Genomic DNA, 13913 nt, shown 5'->3' on the forward strand with positions numbered 1-13913 from the left:
TGAAAGCATTCAGCTTTACCACCCTCCAACCCCACTTATTCACTATTTACAGGACAGACATGAGGCACTTCTATATAGTGGTCACTGTATAAGGAGAGAGGACTGTGGCGATGAATAGAGCATCAGTCACATCCTGGCTTCTACCAACAGCATGCTACAGCCTCTAAGGTTAGCTATTACTTACTATTCCAAATTATGGAATGACCTGCCTTCCTGAACAAACTATTGTTTCATTTATTTTGGGGGTAGTTGTTTACTAATTTTTTATTAAAGTATAGTTGACTTACAATGCTACATTAGTTTTGGGTGTGTGTGCGTGCTAAATCACTTCAGTGGTATGCAGCTCTTTACGACCCTATGAACTGTAGCCCGCAGGCTACTCTGTCCACGGGATTCTCCAGGCAAGAATACTGTAGTGGGTTGCCATTCCCTTCTCCAGGCGATCTTCCTGACCCAGGGATCAAACCCAGGTCCCTTGAGGCTCCTGCTTTGCAGGTGGATTCTTTACCACTGAGCCACAGGAAGCCCAGACTGGGGTGTACACCATAGTAATTCAATATTTTTATAGCTTATACTAGAAACAAAGTTACTATAAAATATTGTCTATATTCCCTGTGCTGTGCATAACATTCCTCAGTTCAGTTCAGTTCAGTCGCTCAGTCATGTCTGACTCTTTGCGATCACATGAATCGCAGCACGCCAGGCCTCCGGGTCCATCACCAACTCCCGGAGTTCACCTAAATCCACGTCCATCGAGTCAGTGATGCCATCCAGCCATCTCATCCTCTGTCGTCCCCTTTTCCTCCTGCCCCCAATCCCTCCCAGCATCAGAGTCTTTTCCAAGGAGTCAACTCTTCGCATGAGGTTGCCAAAGTACTGGAGTTTCAGCTTTAGCATCATTTCTTCCAGAGAACACCCAGGACTGATCTCCTTTAGGATGGACTTGTTGGATCTCCTTGCAGTCCAAGGGACTCTCAAGAGTCTTCTCCAACACCACAGTTCAAAAGCATCAATTCTTCAGCGCTCAGCTTTCTTCACAGTTCAACTCTCACATCCATACATGACTATTGGAAAAACCATAGCCTTGACTAGACGGACCTTTGTTGGCAAAGTAATGTCTCTGCTTTTGAATACGCTATCTAGGTGGGTCATAACTTTCCTTCCAAGGAGTAAGCGTCTTTTAATCACCATCTGCAGTGATTTTGGAGCCTCCAAAAATAAAGTCTGACACTGTTTCCACTGTTTCCCCATCTATTTCCCATGAAGTGATGGGACCAGATGCCATGATCTTAGTTTTCTGAATGCTGAGCTTTAAGCCAACTTTTTCACTCTCCTCTTTCATTTTCATCAAGAGGCTTTTTAGTTCCTCTTCACTTTCTGCCATAAGGGTGGTGTCATCTGCACATCTGAGGTTATCGATATTTCTCCCGGCAATCTTGATTCCAGCTTGTGTTTCATCCAGCCCAGTGTTTCTCATGATGTACTCTGCATATAAGTTAAATAAGCAGGGTGACAATATACAGCCTTGATGTACTCCTTTCCCGATTTGGAACCAGTCTGTTGTTGCATGTGCAGACATGCAACTGATGCTTCCTGACTTGCATATAGATTTCTATAACTTACTTATTTCATAGCTACCAGTTTGTACCTTTTAACTCCCTTCACCTATTTAGCCTCTCCCCCAGCCCTCTTCCCTCTGGTAACCACTGGTTTGTTCTCTGTGAATCTGTTTCTGTTCTATTTGTTCACTTGCTTTATTTTTTCGATTCCACATATAAGTGAAAACACACGATGTATCTTTTTCTCTCTGACTTATTTCCTGAACAAGGTCTCATTTCAAATTATTGAGAAATTTGACTTAGAGATACATCCAGAGATCTTATCCCTTAGAATAGGACACTTCTTGAAAAAACTTCCCTGAGAGCAACAATGATCGAATACCTCAACAAAAGACGGAATCACATCCCCTTAATTATTTTTGTTTCTGAAGAACTGTTTTAGCTGACAAATATTATGTACCTCCTGGAGACAGACCAAGGTAAAGAACAACAATTAGAAGACATGGTCCCTACCCTGAGGAAATAAAATGTTGATGGAAAACCTAGAAACTCACAGAGGGTGCTGAGCTCCAGAAGCGAATGCAGTCCAGGAGGCAGATGCCCCTGGCATTTTAAAATAAACTTCTTAGTAAACTAGGAAGAATCAGACTATAGTAGGTGCCATCAATCATTTGTACAGTCATTCAAAAAACAAAGTTATACCCAATGAAACAAAAAAAGCTAAGTAAATAGGAGTGGAGGCTATGTCCTGATACCCAAGTTCAACCATGGAAATCATTACAGCAGTTTTAGCAAAATGAAGCCTTGAATCAGGAGCTAACTTTGGCACCAGGAAACAAGGAAAAGTATTCAATACAACAGAAGAAAAACTCTGTAGGACTTGAATGAAAGAGCAACCTTTATGTAGACTAAGTTTAAGACTGCATAAAGCTCATTTCAATGTTCTTATTTCCTAATTTACCCATGGACTGGTCACGATTGACACTGCCCTGAAATTTCTTACTGAAAACCATGGAGAGATGAGAATCTCTCTGGGCACATGATGAAATGGCTACTCACTATCTGCTCCAATAAACTCAAACCCCTCAGCAAAGTGTTTGAGGCTCCTCACCAGCATCTCTCTGACCTGCTCCCTCTGCTGGTCTTGAGAGTGAAAAGTGAAAGTGAAAGTTGCTCAGTCGCGTCCGACTCTTTGCAACCCCATGGACTCTACGGTCCACGGAATTCTCCTGGCCAGAATACTGGAGTGGGTAGCCGTTCCCTTCTCCAGGGGTCTTGGGGAAGTCCTACCTTTCTGTCAAGTCCAAGACTCCAATGGCTTGGCCTGTCCCAGCCTGGGTTCATTACTCCCTCCTCTATTCTATTGACAGAGCTTACCAAGTCTGGCCTGGGCATGATGAAGGCCTCAACTTACACATTTCAGGAAGTCCAGGCCAGCGCCACACTTGGCACAACAACTAAGCAAAGATTTGTTGAATTTGACTGAAGGAAAGGCAGAGGCTAGAGACGTCAAACTAATAGAGGAGAAATGAAAAGTGGCGCTCCGACAGCTCTAGGCTGAAGTAGGGCAAGTGGAGAATCAAAAACTAGGGTGAGGACTGTGGCTTCCACGGCCAAAGAAGAGAGGAGAAGGCTAAGGCACACAGGGCTCGGTTGGGAGCCCCTCCTTCCTGGTCTCTGTTATAGGGCTGAGCTCCTGGGCACTCATCTGCTCTAGGAATGAAGAGAACATATTAAGGGGTTTAATAATGCTGCATGACGAGAGAGACAATCAGAGAGGATGATGGCCGGAACACACCACATTTGGAGAATTCCCTAGAGGTCCAGTGGTTAGGACATTGGCGCTTTCACTGCTGGGGCCTGGGTTCAACCCCTGGTTGGGGAACTAAGATCTTGCAAGCCTCATGATATGGCCAAAGTGAGGGGGTGGGGAAACACTACATTTGGGCAGGAGAAAGTGATAAATAAAGAAGAACGTTGCTTTAATAAGAACTAAGAGCAAGAGTCCTTAAACCACTGGAAGGCTCAATCTGTAAGAGAAATGAGTGTCTCAAGACATTTCTGAAGAATGGATGGTAGAGAAGAGCCAATGACTACTCAACTTTCTTCTGATCCAGGACCAACACCTTAGAAAGGCTGGAGTACTTCAAGAAGTACTTATACAAGGAACAGAATAAACTTCATGCTCATTCCTTGCTTGGTGCTTGGCAAGGCATTCATACTTGACTGGACAGCAGAGAAGACAGGCAGTCACCCCACTGAGTCCCCGCCTTGAAGGCCGTGCCCTCCACTCAGGTCTGACAGAACCACATGTTCCATGCCTTCCTTGCACACATGCCTGCCCCAGCCTGGAATACTGTTGCCTCCTTGGCCTAGGCAAAGCCTCTCATCCAGGCCACAGTCATCTCCTCGGGGGATGCTTCTGACACCCAGCCTGACTTCAGCTGGACTCTGGTGTCCCAGGGTGCACATTCCATGGGCTCTCTTCTTGCTGACAGGTAGTCTCTCTTGCCCTGGCTGATCGATTCCTCATCACCCTCTCTCTGGTCGCCCCTGCCTGCACTCTGCAGTGTCTGCCTCTCCTGAACCGTGAACCTTTGGGACTCACTGCTGTATCCCCGGAACCTGGCACAAAAGGAAAGGTTACTGAGCACTTGAGATTAAATGCTTAAGAATGAACTTTAAAGAACAGCCTCTGATGCTCCAGTCCAGCTTTCTAATCTTCCACAGTACTGGATCCGCTCCAAGCTGCTCTGAGTGATGTCATGCTCTAGGGAGCCCGTGGGGCACTGGGAGAAGCAGGGAGCACAGCAGGTCAGCACCAGAGTTCAAGAGAATAAGGCAAAATCTCCAACCACCCACACCCTAGTCATCTGACCTCAGGCAAGTTCTTACTCAGGTCCAGTTCCTCTTCTAGAAGCTCAGTGAAACCACCCACTTCCTAGGGTTTCTGGGAGATTTAAATGAGAGACAGAAATTTTAGCTGTCGTGATCATCATCAACCACTGCATTCTGAAGGAGGTGCTCAGTGCTGTGCTATGCTTAGTCACTCAGGCGTGTCCGACTCTTTGCAACCCTAGGGACTGTAGCCCGCCGGGCTCCTCTGTCCATGGGATTCTCCAGGCAAGAATACTGGAGTAGGTTGCCATGCCCTCCTCCAGGGGATCTTCCCAACCCAGGGATAGAATCCAGGTCTCCTGCATTGCAGGTGGATTCTTTACTGTCTGAGTCACCAGGAAAGTCACACTTTCACTTAAATGACCGAAACCTGCTCATTTATGAAACTTTTCTGAATCACTCACATATTGCTTTACTTACTGATAAAACCACTTCAAAAGGGATTTTGCTGTGATCCTAGATAGCTTCAGGAAATCATTTTAAAACCAGCAAAGTCCATCTTGGGAAAAGTACACCAAGGACAGCAAGACTTCCCTCTGGCACTAGACCAAGTCAAGCTAAGTGTGGTAAGCTAGGAGCAGAGCTAAAACCTGCAAGCACGCTAAGGACACAGACTGCCAGGCACCAAGTCGACCTGCATTTACAGAACTTCCTTAAGCGTGGTGAAACAGAAAACTTTAGCACTGAAATTTTACTTCCCAGGTTTGGACTAATAGATCCTCTCTTGCTAATGCTATCTGGCTTTAGGAAATTACGAACCATAAATTCCTCTTCTGACTCCTTGCATTCTTTGACGGGTGTGCTGAAAGGCTGAATGCTCTCTGATATGCACTAACATGCTTGCTTCTAATGGTCTGTGTTCCCATATTTAGTATCCCAGAGGTACCAAGACAAGGGCCACACCATTAACTTGACAGCACATGCCTCGCCATTTGAGTAAGTTCTAAGAATAGTCAAATTTATGTCATCACCATCTTTTAATATTCAGAACTTACTCCATATTATAAGTAAAATCTGCAGAAATACTGGAGGAATTAAGCAAGTCTTACAAATTTTGACCAGTAGAAAATATCTTACAAGTCATAGAAGTAAAAATCAAATTAAAAATCATTTCTTCCTAAGGAAAGTTATGAAGGTCCTAATTGAAGTGTCCATTACATTGCCTAAAAGCCAACCTCTAAATATAACCTTTTTAGTTTCAGGTACACCATTCCATATGCCATATAGCTAGCTCCTAACACATGTATAATAGTGATTTTTTTTTAATCATATAATCTCATCTGTTGCATTATAATCCCTTTTAAAATTTTTATTTATTAATGAATTTATTATTTGGCTGCATCAGGTCTTAATTGCAGCATGCAGGGTCTTTTAGTTGTGGCATGTGGGATCTAGTTCCCCAACCAGGGATTGAACCCAGGACCCCTGCATTGGGAGCACAGAATCTTAGCCACTGGATCACTAGGAGTCCCTCTTTGTCATATTTTCATTTGTTATATATAAAGCTTTTTTGCCCTAAAAACCTTAGTACCATTCCCCACTGGTCATTTGCTATTATACTCAAATTCTACAAACTAACACAAATTTGAGCTATGGTTTATAGACTGCTGCTGCTGCTAAGTCGCTTCAGTTGTGTCCGACTCTGTGCGACCCCATGGACTGCAGTCTACCAGGCTTCTCCATCCATGGGATTCTCCAGGCAAGAACACTGGAGTGGGTTGCCATTTCCTATGTACAGGAAATATTAGAAACAATGCCTGGAGCCTCTAAAACCTGATTTCCTTGGACTGGAAATTAAACAGACCCTGAAACAACAGGGCCCCAGCCCCCAGATCAAAAGTATCATCTAGAGGGGAAAACAATCAACTATTTTCTGATTTTTATTTGGTTCATTTCTAATTTTCTTTCTATATTAAGTAGGCAAAACAATGCTAATATGTGACTCTTGTGGTTAATTTTAAATTCCTTATGCCCACACACAATTTGGGCTCAAAAAATAATTTCCATTTGTCAGATTAACCATCTACTCAAGGAGATCAAACCAGTCAATCCTGAAGGAAATCAACCCTGAATATTCATTGGAAGGACTGTTGCTGAAGCTGAAGCTCCAATACTTCAGTCACCTGATGTGAAGACCCAACTCATTGGAAAAGACCCTGATGCTGAGAAAGATGAAGGCAGGAAAAGGGGATGACAGAGGATGAGATGGTTGGATGGCATCACTGACTCAATGGCTATGAATTTGAGCAAGCTCTGGGAGATGGTGAAGGACAGAGAAGCCTGGGATGCTGCAGTCCATGGGGTCGCAAACAGTCAGACACTACTTAGCAACTGGACAACAAAAACAAGGTAAAATGATCCATGAAAACTGAAGTAAGTGACACACTCTCATCCCTACTCTTTTTTTTTTTTTTCATCCCTACTCTTGAGAGTCCAACCTCTCCAAGTGTGGTCAGGGATCAGCACCCTTGGGAGATGGTTAGAAATGTGGACTCTTTGGCCCCACTGGGACCTGGCACATCAGAATTTGCAACGCAACAGGATTTCTGCAGAGATCTGCTGCAGGTGCAGCTGAGAGACGCATTGCTCTAAAGCACAGTTGTCTGGAAATTTCTACAGTGATGGAAACGTTTTTTACCTTCATTAATATAATAGCTATTAGCCACATGTGGCTACTGAGTACTTGAGATATAGCTAGTGTGACTGAGGAACTGAATGTTTCATTCTATTTACTTTTAGTGCATTTTATTATTTCTAATTATTATTATTTTTTTGCTGCTCTGCATGGCATATGGGATCTTAGTTCCTCAACCAGGGACTGAATCTGTGCCCCCTGAAATAGAAGTGCAGACTCTTAACCACTGGGATGCACAGGAAGTCCCCAATTTTAATGCATTTTAATTTACTTTATGGCAAGGGGCTACCACAATGGACAGTGTAGCGAGTACCTGCGTTTCCTTGCAAGCAAATGGTCCAGAAGTGACCACAGCAGCCAAATCTGCCAATCTGGCCACACAATCCTTCTATCCTTCCAAAATGCAAAGTGACTTGAAGGCCAGTCCTCTTTAGCTGCTTCTCCCAGAACATCAGGCCTGAAGCTGGGTCTCCAGGGTGACACCGCTGACCATTCTGCACCCCCCCCCTTTTTTTTTAAGGTAAGAAGTGGATTTATTTAGATTCAGAGATAAGTACACTCCACAGACAGAGCGCGGGCCATCACAGAGGGCGAGTGGCGAAATTTGGCGTGGTTAGTTTTTATAGACTATTTTTGCTCAGGTTCTTGACGTCTCATTGCAGAAAGAATTCAGTGAGAGACAAGTGATAGGTAAGAAGTAGGTTTATTTAGATTCAGAGAGAAGCACACTCTGCAGACAGAATGTGGGCCATCACAGAGGGCGAGTGTGGCCCCTTTTTAAATTAAATTTCCAAAACTCACCTGTCAGCTTTCCCAGGTCCCGAGTTTTCACCCTGACTTCTTAGGAACCTCACTACTAGACAAAAAGTAAGTCCACCAGCCTTTGATGACTGGCAGCTTTCAGACCCCAGGGCACCTGAAGCCTGAGGATTCTCAAAGGTGTGGTATACAAACACAGTGTTTGGGGCCATGGTAGTGGGGTGGGGGACCCAGAGATTGCACCAGATTTTCAAAGGGGCCCATGATTCAAACACTGGTTAAGAACTCTGGGAGGAAGGAAGAACTTTGGAGCCTGACAGTCCTGACAAAAGAGCCTTCAACCCGAATCTGGCAATCTCATAAACCTTTCATAAAGGGTTTCAAAGGTATTCACAAAGGTATTCAAAGATATTCACAAAGTTATTCAAAGGAAGCACATGAAAAAAACTACGTAAACTTTAAAATGTAAAATGTACTATTATAAAAAATAAGGCTATACGTGATAGAGCGATATACTTAGAAACCTTTGGCAGATGAGAGAAAATTTTCTGCCTTCCTGGTTCCATATAAGAAATGAATGAGGACATGGTCAGTGAAAGGTCCAAATCAGAACCTGTAAAACTCTCCAGGAAAACCTCAGGGTATCACCCAAGAAAGTCAGAAGATCATTCAGAGAAACTGGTTATCCCTCACACAGGAAGTCTCCAGCTGATGAGGGCTGAATTTTAACTAAGATGGTGCATTCCAAGGTCCCCAGTGTCCACCTACTATCTGTGTAGCCGGAAGGAAGAACAATACACAGTTCACTGTTCCAAGACTCCATCAAGCTGAAGCCATAATGACGAAATGAATCACACACAGGCACATGGAGCTGCCTTCCTAATAACGTAGAAGGCTGCAAGAAAAACCCAGGTTTAAGGAGGACAGGCGTGCTTTCCTTCTTTAAACACATTCAATGATGACAAAGTGGGCTTCCCTGGTGGCTCAGTGGTAAAGAACCTGCTTGCCAGTGCAGGAGAACTGGGTTCGATCTGGGGGTCAGGAAGATCCCCTGGAGAAGGAAATGTCAACCCATTCTAATGTTTTTGCCTGGAAAATCCCACAACAGAGGAGCCCTGCAGGATACAGTCCATGGGCTGCAGAGTCAGGTATGACTTAGCAACTGAACACGCACGCACGGACAAAGCCGGTTGAGAGGGCCTCAAATCTGAGATGAAAAATTCTTTCTTGCCAGCCAGTTGAGCTAAATGGACTCCAGGGGCTATGAAGGGGTTGGCAGGGCACAGAGAGAGCGCAGGGTCAAAATGACTCAGAAAGGTCTCACCCAGTTGGCCAATCAGGAAAACACAGTTTGCTCCCCTGCCCGGGTTGATAATCAACCTGGCTGCTGGGTTTACTATGAGGAATGAAGTTAAAGTGTTAGTCGCTCAGTCATGTCCGACTCTTTGGAACCCCATGGACTTCAACCCGCCAGGCTCTTCTGTCCACAGAATTCTCTAGGCAAGAATACTGGAGTCAGTAGCCATTCCTTTCAAGGAACAGGCCCACCCAAGCTGTGTTTTCTCCGAAGTGGAGTTAGTGGCCCGTCCACTAGAGGACTAAAGACTGGTGTCTGGACTTGGGTGACTTTTAGGGCCCTGAATTCATCTAGAGGCTACGCAAGAAGCAGAGCAGATGTGAAGCTCCCCAAAGTCTCAAAATAGAAACCCCAGCGCTCTTTCTACCTCAGAAATAAAACAGGAATCAGCTACCTAACAGCTATGTGGTGGTAAAGCAAGTACCATACCCTCCCTTTTCAGTTTCTTAGGCTTCAAAGAAAAAGGACTCTCTTTGAGAACATCAAGTAGTGACTGCATTCCATTCTAAAGCCTACCTAAGGGAGTTGAGAATCGAGATTGACAAGAGAAAAGCAGCAGCCTTGGGGCTGTGCTGGGGTGCCACATGCCTGAGGAAGGCCGTGTCTGAGCAGAGTTCAAGCTGCTTAAGCAGCTCCAGGCCTAGAACAGAAGGAACACAGGTAACTTGGCAAACAAGAAAACACTGCTTCTGTGGTTCCTGGGTATGAAAAGCCCGTTTTCCCTTTTCCCTAGCTCCAACCAATCCTTCCAGAATCTAAGTGCCACAAAACTCGACTGAATACTAGGTGCCAGGTATTGTTCACAGCCCTGGGGATACCAAGGAAAGCACAACAATGCCCTTGCTCTCAGACTGGCTTAGCAGACAGGGCCTCACAGAAGGGCATCCTCTCCTGGCTCAGCTCTTTGTGCCAGGAATCACCTCTATTCAGCACACTGCTATTATGATGACTGTTTATAAGTCAGTCTCCCCCACCCCTTACTTCTGAACGAGCTTATTATAAGAGAACCTCTTAGCCATCCTGCTGTCTGTAGCACCTAGCACACTGCTCCAGGGGGTGGGGGTGGGGGTGGAAGTATGAATATGTGACACTTTTAACTTTCCAGATAGAGGCCTTGAAACTGTGGAAAGAATTGACATGTTATAAGAAGCAGAGGAAAGAAAGTTTGAAGAATGCCTGCCACATCCACCTTTTACTTGCCTCCTCTGTTTCTGGGGCTGCTGTTCACCTGGCTTTGTAACCTGTCCTCCCTAGAAGGTTCTAGGCACTGTACAATTCATACCTCCAGACCCTGGTCCCATCCCCAGGGACCATCCTTTACCCCAAACAGGTCCCATTCAATAAAACCTCATCTTCCAAAAAGTGCTTTGCTGTTTTCTAATAATTCAAGCAGACCCCAAACACAATGGGCTGCCTTGTGAAGCACATTCTAACCAATCCTAGCTGGCTGACAAGTGGTAGGTGGAGGTGAAACATAAAAACCACTGTGATTTTCCCACTACAGCTGAAACAAAACCCAGACTCCTTCCTGAGGCTTGTCATCCCCATGTGATCCTGGTTCCAGACTCTCTCCACTCTACTAGGGACTTTCAGTCCCTAGCTCTGCTTTCTTCCTGCCCTTTCCCACCCTGGGACTTCTGAAGGTGCGGTGCCCTCTCCACCTGGAGAAGGAAATGGCAACCCACTCCAGTGTTCTTGCCTGGAGAACCCCAGGGATGGGGGAGCCTGATAGGCTCCCCTGAGAGGCTCCACCTCTCCACCACAGCTTTCCATCCCTTTACTTACAGTTTTTCTCACAACTTAGTTTTGTTATTATTTTCTCTCTCTCAAACCATTAGCTTGAGAACAGTGACTATGTCAGCATCCAGCTCTGTGCCCTACACATAGTATCTAACAAATATTCGCCAAATTAATTTAAAAAAAGGGGGGATCCTTTGTCTCCACTCAGCTTCCCCACTAACTTTTTTACTGGATCATTCCCAAATCAAATGACTGCTGCTGCTGCTGCTTAAGTCGTGTCTGACTCTGTGCGACCCCATAGACGGCAGCCTATCAGGCTCCCCCATCCCTGGGGTTCTCCAGGCAAGAACACTGGAGTGGGTTGCCATTTCCTTCTCCAATGCATGAAAGTGAAAAGTGAAAGTGAAGTTGCTCAGTCATGTCCAACTCTTCGCGACCCCATGGACTGCAGCCTACCAGGCTCCTCCGTCCAAGGGATTTTCCAGGCAAGAGTACTGGAGTGGGGTGCCAACGTCTTTCTCTTTATTCCCCAGTCTTATTTCCCACAACTCATTCTCCATTACCAGCCCCCCTAATTACCCATCTTTGTAAGTACCACTGATTTCATTCCGTTGTCCATTATTCACAAATCCTGTGTGTACCCACCTCTCAGCTCTTACACCCCTCATCTCCAAAACAATCATCTCCAAACCCCTCATCTCCAAAACAATTCCATAAACCTTGAAACCACCTTTCACCATAAACCTCTCCATCCACAAACTCTCCTTAAACTCATCCCTCTCACCTCAGGACGAGCTCTTAAAATCTATCACTCAACTGCTTAGCTCCATAAGCCCCCTTTCAATCCGTTCCTTTTTAACCCCTCACGTCCCTTCGGCCTCAGAATCCGGCTTCAGTCCTCCTCAAGCCTCCCTCTCCCATGCGCCCTGCCCTCCCTCTCTCCGCCCAGAGACTCATCGCATCTCTCACCCTGCACCTTCCTCACCCCTCACGACCCCAGCTGCCCCGGTCCTGGCCCCTCGGCCCGCCCCCTTCAGTGAAGCGACTTTGGATGGCCCCCCGCCGAATCCGCGCCAGCACCTGGCCTGCGCCTCGTCCAGGCTCTGGTCGGTGATGGCCATGATCTGCTGCAGGACATCGCCTGTGTTGGAGCCCGGTGGGGGCCCGGGCGGTGAGCGGCGCGGGGCAGGCGGTGGCGGCGCGGGGCGCGGCGGGCGCTGGGGAGCGTCCATGAGCTGCGGGTGCTCAACCAGGAGCTGGCGAGCCTGGAGAGCTCGCGCGGACGTCTTAGCCAACTGCTGCAGTCCGTGCGCCCCGCGCGCGCACCCCGGAGCCCCGCCCCTCGCCTCCGCCTACGGCCAACCGCCGCCAGGCAGGCGGCGGCGCCCCGCCCATGGACACGCCCTACTATCGCCGCCAGCCAACCATCGCCGCCCAAGCAGCCTCACCCCCGCCCACAGACACGCCCCCACCAGCCCCTCTCAACGGCCTAGGACTCTTTTGGAGGTTGCTGAGCAACGGCGCTTTCCATTTTAACCCCCTCCCTCTTCCCTGCCGGCTCAGACCTTAAAGAATCCGCCTGCAATGAGGGAGACCTGGGTTCGATCCCTGGGTTGGGAAAATCCCCTGGAGTAGGGCATAGCAACCCACTCCAGTATTTTTGCCTGGAGAATCCCCATGGACAGAGGAGCCTGGCGGGGTACAGTTCATGGGATCGGACTGAGCGACTAAGCACACATTCTTCCAGCCGGAGAGGGCGAGGCCGGTTTTGCTCTGCTTCAAGACTCCCACCTCTCACATCCTGCCTTCCGCATTTCCTCAGAGCGACCGCTCCGCTCAGAGCCAGAGCCCACCCCTCTCCCCTTTTCATAGGCTCCCATGTCTCAGAGCATCCCTTAGGAACCTACACATCTCAGATACTAACTTATCAGACACCCCACTCTTCCTTCAAGCCACCCTTTGTTTTCAAACCTTCCCTTGCCTTTCAGAACCGCATCAACACCCCCGCCGCCCACCCCCCCACCCCCCCACCCCCCCCACACAATCTCCAGAAATCCTGAGCCCCAGACCCCTGCTCAGTGAGCTAGTGCGTCCCTCAGCCTAGGTCCCATCAGGTAGGTCACTGGGGCTTCCAGCCTCCTGGTTCCCCCTGCTGCACCTCTAGTGTTCCACGGGTGGCACAGGAATATGTGGTGATGGTGGCTGGGAAGTTAAAACTGAGTGATTTTCTCAGTTGCACAAACCAATTCACCTTTCAAGATTCAGCGTAAGAGTGACCTTGCTTGTTTATTTATTCTTTCGCTCTACAGCATTCCGCTAGCACGGGAAGGATGCTTTCTGAGGACCTACCCTGTGATGCATCCCCAAATCAGAGTGAATCTTCACAGGCCTTTGTTTCTAGCTGTTAGGACTCCTACCATCGGAGGATTCTTGTGTGAGAGAAAAGGATTTATTATTGGACATAAATCACTTCTCCAAAGTCATGGGACCTCCTAGAGCCTGTTTGCTTTGGGGACAGATTTCTGACACAGGCTCAGAAAGAACTTCAACTTCCGGGGAACATTTCAGAATCTTCTTCCCGCTACTGTTGGAGAGGAAATGCAAACACCATCTAATGTGAAAACCACTACATGGTTTTCACATTAGGTGTGAAACAGAAGTTAACAGAAGTACTAGAACACGTGGGGACCATGGAAATGTCAGTGACTAGAGTGGTCAGTGACCACACGAAGGACCTGAAAAGTGGTCGGTAACTTTGGTGTCCTTCAGAGAATAGTGGTGGGGGGAGGGGGTTGAAAGCTATGAGTACCATCTGAGACAAAAAAACCTGGTCACCTGGTAGACAGGAGAGAACCTCCAGGGGAGGGAAAAACTGACGGCACAAGATCCCAAAGACCAGAATTGTGTGGGTTAGAACCTGGAAGATGCTGATGCAACAGCAGCCCGCTGAGAGCACATGAAACAG

At 47.1% G+C, this 13913-nt stretch overlaps 1 protein-coding gene across 2 annotated transcripts in view; it reads right to left on the minus strand.

Annotated features, from left to right (window-relative positions):
• PBX4 (PBX homeobox 4) overlaps nucleotides 1-12284 on the minus strand; it is a 54996-nt gene extending 42712 nt beyond the window's left edge. The window contains exon 1 of one of the 2 annotated variants that reach the window (XM_006080366.4): nucleotides 12029-12272. In XM_006080366.4, coding sequence (XP_006080428.3) covers nucleotides 12029-12180 — 152 coding nt within the window. In that variant the 5' untranslated portion in view covers nucleotides 12181-12272. Of the gene's footprint in view, nucleotides 1-12028 lie in introns of both variants that reach the window. The other variant, XR_003111611.3, reaches the window with a different exon arrangement.
• Nucleotides 12285-13913: the final 1629 nt, after the last annotated feature.

The sequence above is a fragment of the Bubalus bubalis genome, chromosome 9 (assembly GCF_019923935.1).
Source record: "Bubalus bubalis isolate 160015118507 breed Murrah chromosome 9, NDDB_SH_1, whole genome shotgun sequence".
Taxonomy (NCBI): Eukaryota; Metazoa; Chordata; class Mammalia; order Artiodactyla; family Bovidae; genus Bubalus; species Bubalus bubalis.